Raw genomic sequence first — 18,198 nt, 5'->3', positions numbered from 1 at the left:
TTGGCCCGCTATACTTATAGCAGCAGAGAGTTCCCTTGCCGCAATAAGTATAGCGGCCGCGTCTACTTACAATGTAGACCAGCATTTTGTTGGCCTACATTGTAAGCGTCTCTTCCTCTACTAGGGAGACGCGTAGGGCCGCCTAGGTTTGCCTAAGGCCCTTAGGCGAGCTTAGGTGTCTTGCGGGCCTCACCTTCAATATAGGCGGCCTGCCTGGGGAGCATTTTTTTAAAAAACGTGCATCCCGATTGGCTGATTAGACAGCTGTAGGACGCCTACAGCTGCCTAAAATCGGGACGCACTTTGGAGAATCAGGGCCTTAGTGCTCAAACCATCTCATCGCACTAAGCTTTACTCGCCCCATTTGTCATTAGCATATTTATGTGCATTTATAATATTGAATATTTAAATTCACTCCTCTTTAAATTTTTCAGAATAAATTCACTTATCTTTAAATCGTCATGTCCGTCGCCCAGGGGGCCAGTGTTAGGCTTTATCAAGGATCCCCTTTTTCGTGCCGTGACACCATCAGCCCCTGGATTTATGGATTTTTGTCATTAAGGGGAACACATATACTTAAAATTATTGCACAAAGACATAAAATATCAAGAATAACATTTATCAAAAGAGTAGGTCTTTAAAACTTTATGAAAAATAATATATGAATTCAGGCTTCTTATTTCTAAAGGAAGACTAAACCACATCTGAACTGTCTGATAAGAAAATGATCCTACCAGTTGACTCTTCCTAATTACTCTAAAAACCGATAGAAAAGTTTAAAGCTACAGCTACTCCATGTAGTAATAAAATTAATTGGAATAGATAAAAGAGATGTTAATTGTTTTGGAGCATTACCAGGTCATGGGCATGTTTTCAAGTTAAGCACTTCTTAGTGAATTAGGTGCCACTAGACTCTGATATCGGCACCTAACTTTAAGCAAAGAAAACCATGGCATAAATATGGTGCACCTGAATGTTAGGACGCTAAGCAATGACTAAGCACATTTAGGCGACCCTAGGCATGATTCTATAATGTTTATGTGTATCAAACTAAAATGAAATTAGGTACTTGAGAAAAACTACCCTATCTGTCCCGAAGGCTCACAATCTAGCTAAAGGACCTGATCAATATAAAAATATGTAATACATGTCTAAGATCAAAAATCAAAGAAATAGAAAATAGAAATAATGAAAGAAGATAATTAAAAATAAAATAAAACAACTTTAAGAGATGGAAAAGTCTCTGAAGCGGCTTGATAGTAAGTTTAGTCTGCCAAACCAGGTCAACCAGCCGCCACCTAAAAACCAGGACCAGGAACCATGCCAATGAAGACCACCAAGACACCAGTTACCGGGCAGGCACCGCCTACAGCAGACCCCTGAAGTGAAGTCTGCTGAGGAGAAGCCGACATCAATCCACCGCTGGTGACCACGTCGGGGCTGTGCTGCATTGCGCCGATGGCTTCCCCCTTCTGCTGCTGGACAAGAGCCCGGACAGGGAAAGCACCTAAGTTTCATAGAATCAGCGCCGATATCGGCACCTAACTTTAGACAAACTTTATAGAATCAGGGCCTTTGTGTTCTAAAATGGATGCTCCCGCCAAATGTAACCAGTGCATGAACATCCATTCATTGATGTATTATAGAAGAGGCTTTATGCCAGCAGATCTTGTTCTAAAATACTAGTAGGACTTGAAGTCTCAATCTGGACATCTCAAGTCTAGTTCAGACATCCTATCTAATATGACACTCACTCTGTTTTTTCAGACAATTATAGGGATAGATTTGCTTGCATGAGCTTATTTCTGTAGGTAGCATTCTAGTGTGGATGAAAGGCCATGGATATTTTACATTCTTACTATTGTTTTCGGGCAAAAGTTATTTAGACCCAGTCTTTGGTACATATTCAGCCAGTCAACTCTTCAGGACATCCATGAAGAATATGCATGGTCATGGTTTTGCATGCTGATCTATATCATGCGCATTCGTTCTGGATTTCCTGAAAACCATACTGATTGGATGTGTCCTGAGAACTAGGTTGAGGTCACTTGTTTTGAGTCAAAGTGAATTCTGCACGAATTTAACTTAAGCTCATAAATACAAATGTCATAACAAACACAAGTTGATTCTCCTGTGGCCCTGCAATGGAGAGAGATGAACAAGGGAGATAGATACATGCATTATTCTTTTCCACACCTGTCAAAGAGTGGTTTTCTTATCCTCTTTGTTAGATCAATTTCTTTAATTCTATCCAGGTCTGATGAGGGTCCCATCAAACATGGCCACCTATATTTTCCTGTTGCACATTCCCACCTGTATAGGCTGAATAATTCCCAAAGGGCATGATGCAGTCACCCTTCAAAGCTTTTTCCAACCCAGCCATCCTGAAGAATAGGAGACAGAGGCAGGACTTGAACCCAAATGCAACCTAGACTTCTACTCAGCTGTGTGCTATGCTAACCTCTACTGTACTGTAGTTTAGTTTAGTTCAGTTCAGTACTTTATAGGCCACCTTATAAAGGAAAACCATGATGTATCTATCCATTAATAAAAGCGGATAAGTAAAAACAGTTACAATACAATGAAAAGGAGAAAAGAAAGAAATTCAGGCAATACAGCCCTCATATTGCAAACAAACAGGTTAAAACTCCAGTTTTAAACAAAAAAAAAAAAAATTGTTGCATCTTAAAACAATGTATTAACTATCTCCAAATATTTTCAGAAACAGATATGTTCTCAAAGTAGCTTTGAAGTGTTCCCTATTTGTATTTAGTAACAGAGATATTAATTCTGACCGTGACCTCTGGTTTCTTAGGCAGCGCAAAGATGAGCTGGAGCAGAGGATGTCCGCTCTTCAGGAGAGCAGGCGGGAGCTGATGGTTCAGTTAGAAGGGCTCATGAAACTTCTGAAGGTGAGATGGTTACTTTGAGGAGGAAATGCATGGAGTAAACAAATAAGCAAATATCGCAACAATATTTTTCATGTTGGCTGATATTTTTTTTTTTTTAATTATTATTATTATTTATACAAATGAGTAAAATGGTCAGAGCAGCTGAATCTGTATTATGTGTTTATTTTCTCATAAAGTATGTCGGAGAAGGAGTCTTCTACTGTTTCATGATCACATTTTCAATAGTGAGGGACGGGAAAGCTCACAGGACTCCAGGGATTCCTAGGGATTGAAAACAAATATTGAAGCACCTCAGCTTAGAGGGAGCAGTGGTCGTAGTGTGGTCACATGTCTTAGCTCCTAAAAAGACAATTTGTTTCATTTTTGGATTTAGTCTTCAGTTATTCATTGTGCTGGGGGAATATATGGAGTTAGCCATGTCACATAATTTATTCTTAATTAAATATGCAATCTGCTGTGCTAAACCACAAAAGGTAGATTAGATTATGCTAAAGAGGACAATTCCAAAGTGATTGATGCAGGGAAAATATGTTGCCAGCATAAATTGGCTTTCTGAAAATTTCCCACCCTGTACGCACGATCTTCCACCTAGATTTGGGTGAGATGTTCTGGGGGCCGCAGCAGAGCAGGGACAGAAACAATCTGCGTGTGCTTTTGCACTATCAAAAGAATGTGTGCTTTCATGAGAAAATGTATCCACACAAAAAGGAGGTACAAGCATGTGTGAGAGTATTCTTTCGTTAGGCAATTTTCATTTTAAAAATACCCCTGTGCTTTTGCAGAAGAGAATGACACGGGGACAAATTTTTCCCCATTCCCACAGGAACTCAATTCCCCCGTCCCGTCCCCGTGAGTTTTGTCATTGTCCCTGTCCCATTCCTGTAAGCTCTGCCTTAACCGCACAAGACTCAAACACTTATGATTTTAAAAGTGTTTGAGGTTTGTGCAAATGAGGACAGATCTTTCAGGAATGGGGCAGGGACAGGAAAAGAACTCTGGGGCAGGACGGGAAAATGAGTTCCTGCGGGGACGGGGAAAAATTTGTCCTTGTGTCATTCTCTATTTTGCAGCTCTCTGGAAAGCATGAAAATTGCTTTCTAAGGCCCTGATTTACTAACAGCAACACCATGCACGATCTGCCACAAAACCTACTGCGCACGTCATCCTTCTGATCTAGAGTCCCTCACCAGGTAGTCTTCGCTCTGCAGGGAGATCAAGCAGAACGTAGTACATGAGGGGAGGCAGTACTCTCATGCTCAGTACTACCATCCTCAGGATTAAAGGGTTCTGGGACAGGACTCGCTATGGCTGAGAGGCCACTGGCCCCTGGGATCACTTTATTCTGCACAATATATATGAACACAATATCTCTACTAAGAAATTATTAGGAAGTAAAAAAAATGTATCATTTTATCACTTGTTTAAATAACATTATACCCTGGCATGGACTTTATATTGAAAAATAGGAGGAAAAAGCCTCAACAACATAGTAACATAGTAGATGACGGCAGATAAAGACCCGAATGGTCCATCCAGTCTGCCTAACCTGATTCAATTTAAATTTTTTCTTCTTAACTATTTCTGGGCAAGAATCCAAAGCTCTACCCGGTACTGTGCTTGGGTACCAACTGCCGAAATCTCAGTCAAAAAACTTACTCCAGCCCATCTACACCCTCCCAGCCATTGTAGCCCTCTCCAGCCCATCATTTCCCAAACGGCCATATGCAGACCGTGCAAGTCTGCCCAGTACTGGCCTTAGTTCAATATTTAATATTATTTTCTGATTCTAGATCCTCTGTGTTCATTCCACGCATCTTTGAACTCAATCACCGTTTTCCTCTCCACCACCTCTCTCGGGAGCGCATTCCAGGCAACCACCACCCTCTCCGTAAAGTAGAATTTTACAAGCGTAAGGTGCTATTTAGTACTCACTCTAGTCTTACCATAGGTATAAAAAAACCTCACTTATTCTGCCATATACTTCCATAGTCCAGTCCAGAGTTTCTTCTGAACCAATAAAGTTTATTGGAAGTCTTGCAAAGTCAAAACAGTACTCATATTAATAAGAAAGCTAAATAAATAAATAAAATGTTACAGTTCATCTTTTCTGCCCTAAGGTAGGGAAATTCATCTTCTTCACAGGCACCAATTGTATTTATTTATGTAGATTTAGCACCTACCTTTTCAGTAGTAGTTCAAGGTGAGTTACATTAGATGTAGTAGATATTACCCTGTCTCCAATCTAACCCCCTCTTTTACAAAGTCACACTAAAAATCCCAGAGCCCTTTAAATCTCTATGGGCTTCGGGGCAGTTGCTGCAGTGGCCGCTGCAAGTACGGTGGGGTGGAGGGAGTAAGTTTGTACCTGAGGCAATAGAGGATTGTGATTTGCCTAAGATCACAGCACCAGTGGAATTCAAACCAAGCTTCCCCTCATTGTGAGCTCAGTGCTCTTACCACTAGGCTATGCCTCCACCCCTTGGTTAGGTGAATCTCCTCTAAATCCAGGCCCTCTTGGACTTACCTTGTGATTCCTCTACTTCTTTTCAGTATTAGTGGAAACCTTTTCATCTTCTCTCAGAGGCCTCCTCTTGCTCTTAACTCCTTGGAGTATTTTGCTATAAGTGTAGCTCAGTGATGTAGCCATACCATCACTTTTTGAGGAATCATAAGGCCAAAGTGGGGTAGGCACAAAATTTTGCTCCATACCCTCCCACACACATTCTCTCTGCCCTGCCTTCCATGCCCCCCCCCCCCCGAACTTGTGACTTCCACCTTAACCTTTAAATATATGAGTTTGTGGGAAGCCCCACCTGCTGAAGAGATTATCCTCTGGCAGCCAGAAACTCCTCAACACAGGCAGTTGGCAGTACATTCCATGGGCCACTGTGAAAAATGAAAATGGATGATGAGGGGATGCCAGAGGGGTGGCAGCCCATGGAAAGGGCCACCAATTGCCAGTTTTGGGAAGTTTCCAGCTACCTAAGGGAAACTTCTTCCACTAGCAGGATTTGGGAATCTCCATCGGCCATAGCAATGGTACTGCAATTTATGGGAGGGGCCTGAGTTCCTGCCCTCCCACCCCCCACACCCTGTGGCTACGCAATGGTTTACTGCAGTAACTTTAAAAATGATACAGGCAAAGTTTATTAGAATAATTGCGGTTAAAAACAACAACTTAAAATTAAACCACGGGACCCAACATGGTCCGTGTTTCGGTACACGCCTTCTTCAGGGGTCCTAGGTTGGAAAGGAGTTAAATTGAACCGCAAAAAGCATGCTGAAGCCTGTGTGAAGATGAACGTCGAAGAGCAGCTTGTACGTGGGCTGATAGATTTTGATTAGTAGAACCACTAGAGGTCTGTACCCTCCAAACCTTAAGGATCTCTGCACATGAAATAGGGTTTATGGCAGATAACACGCGTTCATGCACTAAGCGTTGGTAAAGAGGGGCCTACATGTTATCCTGTGCCTTGAATTTAGATACCATTTTTATTAATAGCAAAAGACAGAATTGCATCTTAATGCATAGAAAACAGGCAGTTTCTATACTGCCCTGCAGAGTTAGTAGTTAACTTTAACCTATTCACCTTCCACCATTCTAGAAGGTAGAAGAGAAGCAGACCTTATAAAGAAGCACAGTCTTTATTCAATCTACTCCCAGGATACAGATAGAATTACATTACATTACTGATTTCTATTCCGCCTCAACCTTGCAGTTCTGGGCGGATTACAAAAGAGACAACTGGACATTTCCAGGATAATTACAGAGAGAATTCTGGTCATTTCCAGGAGAAGTTACAAGAATAATGGAGTTGTATATTTCAAGAGCTACAAGATGCTGTACAAATAGGAAATAGTGCAGATCCAGTATATATACCGTTAGGGAAGCAGTTGACATGCTTGAGGCTAAAGAGAAGGGAACTGGTGAAGGGGGAGGAGGGGGGAGTTGCGTTGAGGAGGGTCCGGTTGGGGTTAAGCCATCTGTATAAATTTTTTGAATAGATGGGTTTTGATTTCTTTGCAAAAATATTTGTAGTCGTTTGTTGTTATCAGCAGGTTGGAGATAGTGTGGTCCAGTTTCGCTGCATGCGTCGCCAGCAGACTGTCAAATATCTTCTTGCGCTGGGTGCCTTTGAGTGGGGGGTAGGTAAAAGGGGTCTTAGTTCTTCTTTGCCTAGTGGTGGCGTTTTGGTACAGGCGGTTGTTTAGGTAATTGAGGGCTATGCCATTTATTGCTTTGAATAATAGACAGTATAGTTTGAATTGAATTCGTGCTTATATTGGTAACCAGTGTGAGTCCAGGTAGGCCGCGGTGACGTGGTCAAATTTTCTCAGTGAGTAGATTAATCTGAGTGCAGTATTTTGAATTGTCTGTAGTTGTTTTATCATTGTTGCAGGGCAAGGCAGATAGAGTATGTTGCAGTAGTCCAATAGACCTAGTACTAGGGATTGGACTACTAGCCTATATTGCTCTTTGTCGAAGAATTTTCAGATTTTTCTTAAATTGCTCATGGTTAGAAATGCTTTCTGGGTGGTCTTGTTGATTTGGGCCTGCATTGTGCAGCATCTGTCTAGTGTTACTCCTAGGAGTTTTAAGGTAAGTTGTATAGGGTATTTGGAGGCGTTTATTTATAGTTCTGTGATGGAGGGATTCTTATCCTTTTCAAGCAGTAGAAATTTTGTTTTGTCAGTGTTCAGCTTCAATTTGTGATCTGCCATCCATTTTTCCACTGCTTGAAGGGTTTTTTCCAATTTTTATGTAGAAGTTGGGTCAGGAGCATCAAAGGGTAGGAGTATGGTGATGTTGTCAGCGTAGCTAAATGAAGTTACATTCAGATTGTCTAGGGTAGACCCAAGGGAGGATAAGAAGAGGTTGAAGAGAGTAGGTGAGAGTGGTGATCCTTGAGGAACTCCACAGGGGTTGGACCATGGTTCTGATTTAAGATTGTTTGACTTGCCCGAAGGGTCCGCATTTTGTCAGAATTGGCTGCGTCAGGGTCAAGACAACCAGCTGGTGAGTAACACGCAATCCACCAAAACCGAAAGAAAATGTGTGTTACTCATCAGCTGGTTGCCTTGACCCTGACGCAGCCAATTCTAGTGAAATGCAGCCACGTCAGGCATTTTGTCTATATCCTGAGAGTATATTTAATAAAGACTGTGTTTCTTTGTATGGTCTGCTTCTCTTCTATCTTCTATGTTGGATTTAATAGGCCAGCTGCCTTACCGTTTCCTTATTTTTCCATCAGTCTTCCACAGAAAAATGTATGGAAAGGAAAAGAACCCACACACATCTATACCCTTTCTTTGTGTGACTACTTTTTCTGAGCAAAAATATATGCATTATTTTGAAAATTCTGTATGCATATATGCAAACCCTGTTCACAGGCATGCCTTACCCTTCCATTGGAAAAAGTAGGTATATAATGGATCCATGCATGTACCTCTACCCATACTCAGAGGGGGGGGTGTATATTTCTAAAGATCATTTCCATTTGTAAAACACTGGTTTATCTGCCAAAATGGCTTCACAAATTGCCCTCAAAATCTTACATGGTGAAAAAGAAAACAATGTGAATTGTGCCTGATTCTCTGCGGGCAAGTCTGAATAATGGTTTTGCCGATCCAACTTTTCTGCAGGAAGAAGAGCTGAAACAAGCAGTGAGTCCTTCCCAGGTTGTAGGCCTGTTTAACCCTTGAAATGAGAAGCAGTGCTCCAGAGATTGTGAATGCTAATATGCTTGCAGTGTTTGCTTTACATTGAACTGGAAAGAATAATCTAAAAAAAAGTTTCGTATTAAAAACATAAGAATTGCCGCTGCTGGGTCAGACCAGTGGTCCATCGTGTTTTATGACCGATTATCACTGGCTTCCAGTTAGCCAGGTGTTAAGAAGTTGTTGTATGATTGGTAAAGCAATATTTTAAACCAGCAGTACCAGCTAAGTTACTGAAAACAGAAAATTTGCTGTCTAACGTGCCCTATTTTCCTCTTTCAGTCCTCTTCATTCATTCTGTCTCCTTTCTTGTATGTCACAATACAGTACCTGTAATCCTCCTCCTGTTTTTACATTCTAATAAAACTTGTGCACCTTCTATAATGTCATGCCTCTGATTTCCGAAAGCATCTTCTGGGGCTGATCTGTTGGGGCTTTACATATATTTTTGTGGTATCTTCACGAGCATCTGAAGGGAAGACAGTGCGGTGAGACCCTGATCTACTTATTTTCATGATGGAAAAGGGACAGTTAAATAACATCTATCAAAAACTTCAGAGTGAGTTTAGTTCCCCAGTCTCCTGAGATTGGTGTGTTAGGCAAAATGTATATATACGAGCATTTAAAGGAGTTTTACTATCTCTCCAGAAATGAAATACATTCAGAAATCAAAACAGGATTGTAATGGTTCTGTTTGTCCTGCCATCAGAATTATACAGTACACCCTTATGAGGAATTTTTTTTTTCTGAATTTCCCTGCCCATCCCTCCCTCCCTCATGTAGAGAGTCCAGTTTTCTCTGGGAACAGTATGACTTGTGTGCATCAGGAGCCTCTCAGAAAGCTGACAGGAGGTAGAATGTCTCCCGGGAGGAATTAGGGACTTGCTGTATAATTTAAACCTATTGATTACAAAAAGCCCAAAAATCACTCAGACACACTGGTAATTCTACAAGCAAGAAGCCCAGGCAAGAAACCAATTTATTGAGGAAAAAGAGTCATTACAGAAGGGCTTGTTTCGTAAGAAAATAAATCTTACCTGATTCACACATGCAAAAGTTATAGCTGGTAGAAGTACAGGCAGGGTATACTGAGACAGAAGAGAAAACACCACCTGCATTCCAAATTGTGTATCAGCCAAGCAGTGGCTAATCATTACCTTCCTGTTTTCACTCATCTCATACTTAAACTTCATAACAGGGCACCAGTTTAATAGGGTAAATAGGTCCCTGCTTAAGCGCTTTTTTATAACAACACGTAGGCACTGTGTCAATGCCGGTAAAAGTGGCAGAAATTGCAACCTACTAACTTAAAAAGAGGTGTAAATCTGCACACCTACATTATTTACATCTTTGCATAACTTAACATAGTTTATAATCCACATTATGACCTCTGCCATGCTCTGTCTGCATATACAGCTGCTAGCAAATTATACCTCAACATGTGCACTTTTACACCAGTCGAAATGTTATAACAGGCCATTTATATGAAAATGACTTGATAAAATTCTATAAGGATGTGTGTACTTCAAGTGGTAAAATATACCTATTTGGGGTTATTTGAATCATTTATGTGTGGCTGTGGTAACAGATGTTCATGAACGGCTCCTTACAGGCCCCTTACAATTCTGGTCCTCTAGGTACACAGGCATGCCAGGATTTCAGGATATCCACAAAGAATATGCATGAGAGAGATTTGCATACCAAGGAGGCAGTGCATGCAAATCTTTTTCATGCATGTTCATTGTGGATATCCTGAAAACCTGACCTGCCCATGGACCTCAAGAACTGGAATTGAGTAGCCCTTCATTACAGAATACTGATTAGTTGCAAAACTTGAGCCCTGACATAATGTGTACCTTGTATATCGGTGCTTATAAGAAAATCAGTGCCTGCTTTCATTTATAGAATCCAAGTGTAAATGAGTATATATACTTGCATGTACTTAGGGGCAAGCACTTAACAGCAGCTATAGAGATATCATAAGTGTATGAACCCATTTTTGGAAGATGATTTGTTGAGTTTAATATAACACCTTTTGCTAGGAGCATTACGCATTGCTTAGTATTCTATAAGCTACACATGTAACTTTGCATCCCTCCTACACTCTGCCCATGTATACATCCACCTACAAACTAGAGGCCAACCAGAACTGGGGGCAGGGCAGGATTAACCAATAGGCCAAGTAGGCACGTGCCTAGGGCCCGAAATGGTCAGGGGGGCCCGATGAAGGAGGGCATCAACATTGTTTTTTCCAAACGGCGATGGGCCCCTCCAGCATCAATCGCCAATGCGGGCCCCCCCCCCCCCCCCATCGACGTAAAATAAGACAAGCAAGCAACGTGGGTAAGAAAGGCAACGGGAACTGTAATTATGCAAGCGGTGCTGCTTCCCCAAAGCTTCCTGTTTCCGCCTGGGCGCATGGTGGGGTGGGGTGGGGCAGAGGGCCCAGTGTACTTGTGTGCCTTGGGGCCCTCGACGAATTAATCCTGCCCTGACGGGGGGGAGGGTTCAATTTCATCCAAAATCAATCTGCAACTAAAATTTGTCAACTGATTTTGACTGAAACTAAAAATGAGCACAACAGCTTCTGATCTGGGCTTTGCCCCCTTTCTGAACAAAAGTAGCCCCCTCCCAAGCAGGAGCTGCACTGAGCGTGACACGGCCTCTGATCTAGGCTCTGCCTCCTCCCTAAATAGGAGTAGCCTCCTCTCAGACCCCCAACGTGACCTCCTCCCTAGAAAAGACCTGCCTCCTCCTCCCTGCCAAACAGAAGTAGGGCCCCTCAAAGTGCCACCATATCCACCTGTAGGCCTCCCTCTCCCTGGGCCTACCTTACAAACCCTGGGGGCCTAGTGGTGCACTCAGAGCAGGAGCAATGCCTGATCATTTCTGCCTATGCTGGATTTGCCCACAAAATGGCTGCCACGATTTCTAACCAAGGGTTTAAGTAGTTAAGTAATGACTGTAAATTGAGACAGGTGGTGATTATCCAGTGCTTTCTCTCTGGGCATATCCCTACTGCACTTCTGTGAGTTATACTATTTGCATTTCTGAATCAGGAAAGTTTTCTTTTTGAACAAAACAAGCCATGTTGTGATGACTTTTAGTCACACTTTTTTCTTCAATAAATTTGTCATATAGATTAAACCTGTTGAGATCAACATTGCCAAATAGCACAAGAAAACAATAAAAGGGGTGAGACCCGAATGGTAAAATAGTTGGTTTAACAAGAAAACAATAGAAAGAGCCAGCTGGATGCTATGTTGCTTGAGGAGAGGTATGGGCAACAGAAAAATAGAGTTCATTGGTGGGACTGCTTCAGTGATGTATGAGTACTGCCAATTTCTTATCAAGGGGCACTTGCCTGCAAGCGATCATAGGTCACAGAAGGGGCCCTGAAGAACAGACAAAGGGGCCTTGCTTCCTGCACTTCTTGAATCACAGCACCATCATTATCATGGCATCACCAGGCGCAGAAAGGGATACCCCAGCCCAAGGATCCTTCTCTCCAGAGCTACCGAGTAAGTACTGGCATAGTGTGGGAAGCCACAAGATCTTCTGATAAGAGAGATCATGGCTAGTGGATCCAAGGGTTCCTTCTATCTGCCTTTACTGGAAGAGAGCAATTCACCTCAATGCAAAGGGTCCTCTGTTAATCAATGGGCACTTGTGACAGCTGAACCACTGGTTCTGCCCGATCGGTGACCAGAAAAAAGAACCAGCCTACAAGCCACCTGAGAATGTGGCACTGTATCTGCCATAGTTCAATGTGCCTCATACTTTGAGACCCACTACTCAAGCTACTGTACTTCCTAACTGTGACTGAACGCGACCTGTTCTATGTCGAAAAGTGCTCATCTATGAACTAAAGTGTACTCAAAATAGACTTGCTTTTAAGATAGAGCCTAAAACACTTTTTAATAATATTGTGTTACTAGATAATCTATAGAGCACTTTGAAATGACCTCGTGGGGCAGGTTTTCCAAGTAGTATGCCGTGAAGCATAATATGCTGCAACACTTTTTAATTTTTTTTCGCTTCAGGCATGCTATTCTTATCCGGTAAAACTGTGACCAGATAATGGAATTTGTCTTGCTTTTTAACATCACAGAATTTGTAGTGTCAGTCGGATTCGGTGGAATAATCACGCAGAAATAAGTGACTCCATTTTACCAAGTAAAAGGAAGGCCTTGGGTTTGAACTGGGGCCTTGAGAGCTCTGTTAACTGATGTTCCTTTCTAGTGTAGTGGGGGGAGCGGGTATGTTCTTGGACTTTCTAGTTACATGACAGGTTTTAAAGAATCAGACAGCGGAATATCTGTTTTGGAGATTCAGTCTGAATCTTCTGCTTTTCAGTAACCGATAAGCCCATTAATCTTTCCAATCCAATAAACTTGAGACTGTTCATTCAGACACTGCTGCCGAATTTGTCTGCTCATTTCAGTAGATACGTATGTAATCGGAGAGCTGAGTTTCTCTTTTCTCGCACGATCATCGACCTCCAGCTCCCACTCCTCAAGCATATCTCGTAAACTCATAAGGCAGGGACCTGATCATCGTGTGATTCATCTTCTACAGCGGCATGCGTACACTGGCGGTCCTTAATAAGCAACAGATACTCTTAAACTTCTTGGTACATCTTGCATTTTCTCTGAGATCTGTTTTTGTGTGTTGATTTCTGTTTTCCTAACCGAATTGCTGACAGCATGATGCTTTGAGCGCTTCACATTCAACATGTCTAACCTCAAAAGCCAAACCCATAACAGGAATTTAAAGTGAAATCACTGCATGGTAGCTTTAAGTGATAATCTCCAAGGGCATGAATCCATCTGCTGGACTGAACTTCTAAATGAGTTTCAGTTACTTGATACTGCCTGGAAATGTTCTCGCAGTTGCAGTACTGAGCATAAACCTGCTCTTAATTTTTTACGTTATTTTGTGGTGACATCTTATCCCAATAACAGATAGGATGTGTTTATACTTTGGGATGCTTGTTTTGTGCATGTTTTTTGCGGGGTGATTTCTAGTCACCAAAACAATTTTTTTAAGTAAGTTATCCCAGAATAAACATTGTTTTGTTTTGTTTTGTTTGAAATCTTGGAAGGCATTCATTTACTCTAAGAACAGAAAGGAAACTTTCCTCCTAAAATCATGAAAGCGTATGATAGCTCGAGCTCTTTTTAAACATTGTACAATGAATTTTGAAAGCCTACATTTTATCTATGGAAGTGGACCTCTGTAACTTGCACAGCCTGTATGAGGGTAAGGTTATATATGTAAAGCCTGTATACATACAAGTTTGTCTGCTTTGGGGATGGAGTTTGCATTTGATGGCTATTCAAAGCATGAAGGTTTTTTTTTTTTACCCTGGAATACTGTGTACAACATATAATGGATGTAAATAAGAGTGCATAGTTTTCCCAAAGTAATTTTCAAAGTGAAAGAACATGGGTGCTTTTGCTTTAAAAATCTGGCAAAGTTCACATAGTGAAAGTAGTTGATGTGGGCAAAAAAAAAAATAAAAAATTACCTTCAGTATTGATGCCCCTTGTATAAGACTCTGGTGAGACCTCATTTAGAATATTGTGTACCTTTCTGGAGACTGCACCTTCAAAAAGATATAAACAGGATGGAGTTGGTCCAGAGGAAGGCTACTAAAATGGTTGGTGGTCTACATCAGTGTTTCTCAACTCAGTCCTGGAGTACCCCCTTGCCAGTCAGGTTGTCAGGATATCCACAACAAATATGCATAAACTTGATTTGCATACATTGCTTCCATTATATGCAAATTTCTTTCTTGCATATTCATCATGGGTGTCCTGAAAACCTGACTGGACTGAGTTGAGAAACACTGGTTTACATCATAAGGCGTATGGGGACAGACTTAAAGATTTCAATATGTATACTTTGAAGGAGAGGTGGGAGAAAGGAACTATGATCGAGATGTTTAAACAACTACGTGGCATAAATACTCATGAGGCGAGTCGCTTCCAATTGGTAGGAAACTCCAGCGTGAGAGGGCATAGGATGAAGTTAAGAGATGATAGGCTCAGGAGTAATCTAAGGGAAAACCTTTTTACAGAAAGAGTGGTAGATGTGTAGAAAAGTCTCTCAGTAGAGGTGATGGAGACAAAGACTGTATCTGAATTCAAGAAAGCGTGGGACAGGCACGTGGGATCTTTTAGAGAGAGAAAGAGATAGTGATTGCTGCATATGGACAGACGGGCCATTGGGCCTTTTATCTGCCATCGTGTTTTTATGTTGCAAGAGCAATCTGTTAACATTCAAATTCCACTTCCTAAACAGCCACAAACAATTAAATCTAAACAAAAGTCATTAGGTTCTAGAAAACCTAATGGGGTAGGGAAGGAGAAGAAACCCTCTTCATTTGCCAAGTGGCTTCTAACATAGAAACAGTAAATGTTGGCAAAAAAAACACCAAATTTGCCTCCAGTATGCCCAATTGCATCTCTCCCACCATCCATATCTTTTACTTGAACTTTCAATCTTTTTTTTTTTTTACCACTGCTTTGTATATCAGAATCAAACATGCCCAGAATCTATTTATTTATTGGGATTTCTTGACTGTATTTATGAATAGATCCAGCCAATAATTCAACATAAAACTTATAATTTTATTAATAGCATAACAGTAGCAAACAGACCAAATATATACATAAACACAATAAATGCAGTAAAGTTAAAATCAATAAACTGAAACTTAATAATAGGACTACCATGAAACAGTTTCAAAATGAGAGAGATATAATACATACTAAATGGGAACATTTAAAAAAGCACAAGTCAGAACATTCAAATAATATAGATATGACATGAATGCTTTTCTATAATACAGCTTATCGTATAGCCAAGGGGTCAAATACAGACATTAGATGGGGACAAGATGGGTGTTACAGTGTGTGCTAGGATAAACAGATGGAAGGTTAAACTCAAGGCAAGTTGTCTATACAGTTAAATAAGGTATAAGGAGATGATTTAGTTAGTATGTGGGGCAAGCTAGTCCTGGTGCATAATGATTGTATAGTCAATCACCCTATGCATTACTACTACTATTTTTCACTTATAGCGCTGAAAGGCATACGCTGCACTGTTCATTTTGACATTTAATAGACGGTCCCTGCTCGATTAACTTGGACATGTCATATAGGGTTGGGGATGCAGAACCCAAGGTGAGAGGACTTAGGAGTTGAAAGCATTAAAGGCTTGGGTGAAGAGCCAGGCTTTGATCTGCTTCCTAAAGTATTAACCTCTGTCACCTCCAATAGTGTGATATTTCAGGCAGCGTCATCTTCCTCTGCAACTCTTACAAAATTATAATAAATATTAAAGAACTAAGGCCTGTACTGGGCAGACTTGCACGGTCTGTGTCTGTATATGGCCATTTGGTGGAGGATGGGCTGGGGAGGGCTTCAAAGGCTGGGATGGTGTAGATCAGGGATCTCAAAGTCCCTCCTTGAGGGCCGCAATCCATTCGGGTTTTCAGGATTTCCCCAATGAATATGCATTGAAAGCAGTGCATGCACATAGATCTCATGCATATTCATTGAGGAAATCCTGAAAACCCGACTGGATTGTGGCCCTCAAGGAAGGACTTTGAGACCCCTGGTGTAGATAGACTGGAGTGAGCTTTGACAGATACTTCAATAGTTGGAACCTAAGAACAGTACCAGGCAGAGCTTTGGATTCTTTCCCAGAAATAGCTAAGAAGAAGAAGAAAAAAAAAACAAAAACAAATTTTTAGATTGAATCAGGTTGGGCAGACTGGATGGACCATTCGGGTCTTTATCTGCCTTCATCTACTATGTTACTATGTAAATTCAGGACTTATGTTTCCTTCCATGCCTTTTTTGCCAAAATTTCTAACAATACACACAACTTACCCAAACCAGCAAAGATATTATCCAAAACATCTGGCCACCCATGCTCATGGAACTTGGGTTTCAACTCCTATGATACCTCACTCTACTGAAGATTACCTCCAAATTCTGAGCAGGCTGTTCAATTTTTTTTGTCAGGGCTAATTTTCTCTGAGCACCACTCCTTAGGCCTCATTTAACCATGACTTTCCAAGCGAGGCACCAACCAACTGCATCTTATCACTGGAGCTGAGGGTGATGTTCTGCTCTTCCAGAGACAACAGCTGTCCCTGCACAATGGTATCTAGATGTAACCACCACCACTATATAGGTGTCCATGAGCCCCCCACACAACTTCCTTTCCACTGAAAAAGGTTTACTTCCTGTGCATTATCTGCACCACGAAGACAATCCCCAGTTTCATTTTAGAGTGAGAGAAAAATCAAATGATTTGGGAATGAACCATGTTGATCTGCTTTTCCAGAAAAACCTAGAGTATGTGTTTTAAGATCCTTGATTTTCCTTTTTTTTTTTTTTTTTGCTGTAGATCATTGACAATGTTGGTCGCATTTCTCTGAGCTGTCTCTAGTCCTTCTAGATCCTTTAGGAGGTATGACCTCCAGAAGTGTACTCAATATGAATTTTTATTCTGGTTGACTTTGAAGCATTTTGGTGAGACAGAGCTTCTTCAGACAGTATTAATAAAGTGAATGGTACATTGTACGTATGATTCCAAACTCAACTGGTTTTTCCCTCAAGTAGGGTGTTAGAGCTGAGAATAAATTCACTAGCAAGTTGCAGCAGTGTTTTGTTAAAGGAAAGCATCTACTTTACTTAATCATTTTCCGCTTGTTTTCCAGACTCAAGGAACGGGCTCCCCTCGCTCTTCTCCCAGCCATACTATTAGTCGACCTATTCCTATGCCCATCAGGTCTGCGTCTGCCTCCTCCACCCCTACTCACACACCTCAGGACTCTCTGACAGGGGTTGGAGGAGATGTGCAGGAAGCATTTGCACAGGGTAAGCGCTTCATATTCTCCACATGCTTGTTTACCCACTTTGGAATTAATACAACTTTTGAAACTTGGGAGAATGTGACATATTATTGGTCTAAGATTACATGTAGTTTGTTTACATTTATTTCTGTTTATATCATTTTCTTTTAACTACTTTTAGAGAACTAGAATTTTCAAGTTTTACATATCCATTTGTGAACCAAAAATGAACAGCGGCTGGTGTTGACTTATAGATTATTGAAACTGATTGATGGAAAAATAACTTGGTAAATCTTTTATTACTGCACAGGTGTGCTACTGTAATTTTTTTTCAATTGCCAGAGCCGTTAATTAGATTGTTCACCTTGTATGATACCTGTCCTAGGGTCAGAAACAGGGGCCAGATTCAGTAAATGGCACTCAACGGGGCTCTTTCCCATGTGCCAAGGCCACTTACCCCCTCTTTTACAAAGGTGCGCTATGCTTTTTAGCGCACGCTAAACGCTAACGCGTGCATGCTATCCTATCCTATGGACGCGTTAGCGGTTAGCACACGCGTTGATTTAGCATGCGCTAAACGTGCGGTAAAATGCTTAGCACACCTTTGTAAAAGAGGGCCTTAGTGCAGCAGTAAAATGGCTCGATTTTTCCATTATTCCCGCTTATGGCCATGTGCTGATTTCCCCATTAGTTTGT

At 41.3% G+C, this 18,198-nt stretch overlaps 1 protein-coding gene across 9 annotated transcripts in view; it reads left to right on the top strand.

The window, feature by feature from the left end:
• DTNA (dystrobrevin alpha) overlaps nucleotides 1–18,198 on the top strand; it is a 597,879-nt gene that overhangs the window by 518,504 nt on the left and 61,177 nt on the right. For 6 of the 9 annotated variants that reach the window (XM_033933728.1, XM_033933727.1, XM_033933729.1 and 3 more), the window contains 3 exons: nucleotides 2,816–2,912; nucleotides 8,556–8,576; nucleotides 17,368–17,527. In XM_033933728.1, the coding sequence (XP_033789619.1) occupies nucleotides 2,816–2,912; nucleotides 8,556–8,576; nucleotides 17,368–17,527 (278 nt within the window). The remainder of the gene's footprint in view (nucleotides 1–2,815; nucleotides 2,913–8,555; nucleotides 8,577–17,367; nucleotides 17,528–18,198) is intronic. The other 3 variants (XM_033933734.1, XM_033933736.1, XM_033933730.1) reach the window with 1 other exon arrangement.

This window comes from Geotrypetes seraphini, chromosome 2, assembly GCF_902459505.1.
Source record: "Geotrypetes seraphini chromosome 2, aGeoSer1.1, whole genome shotgun sequence".
NCBI lineage: Eukaryota > Metazoa > Chordata > Amphibia > Gymnophiona > Dermophiidae > Geotrypetes > Geotrypetes seraphini.
The sequence above is the reverse complement of the archived record's forward strand: the minus strand, read 5'-3'. Positions and strand labels throughout refer to the sequence as shown.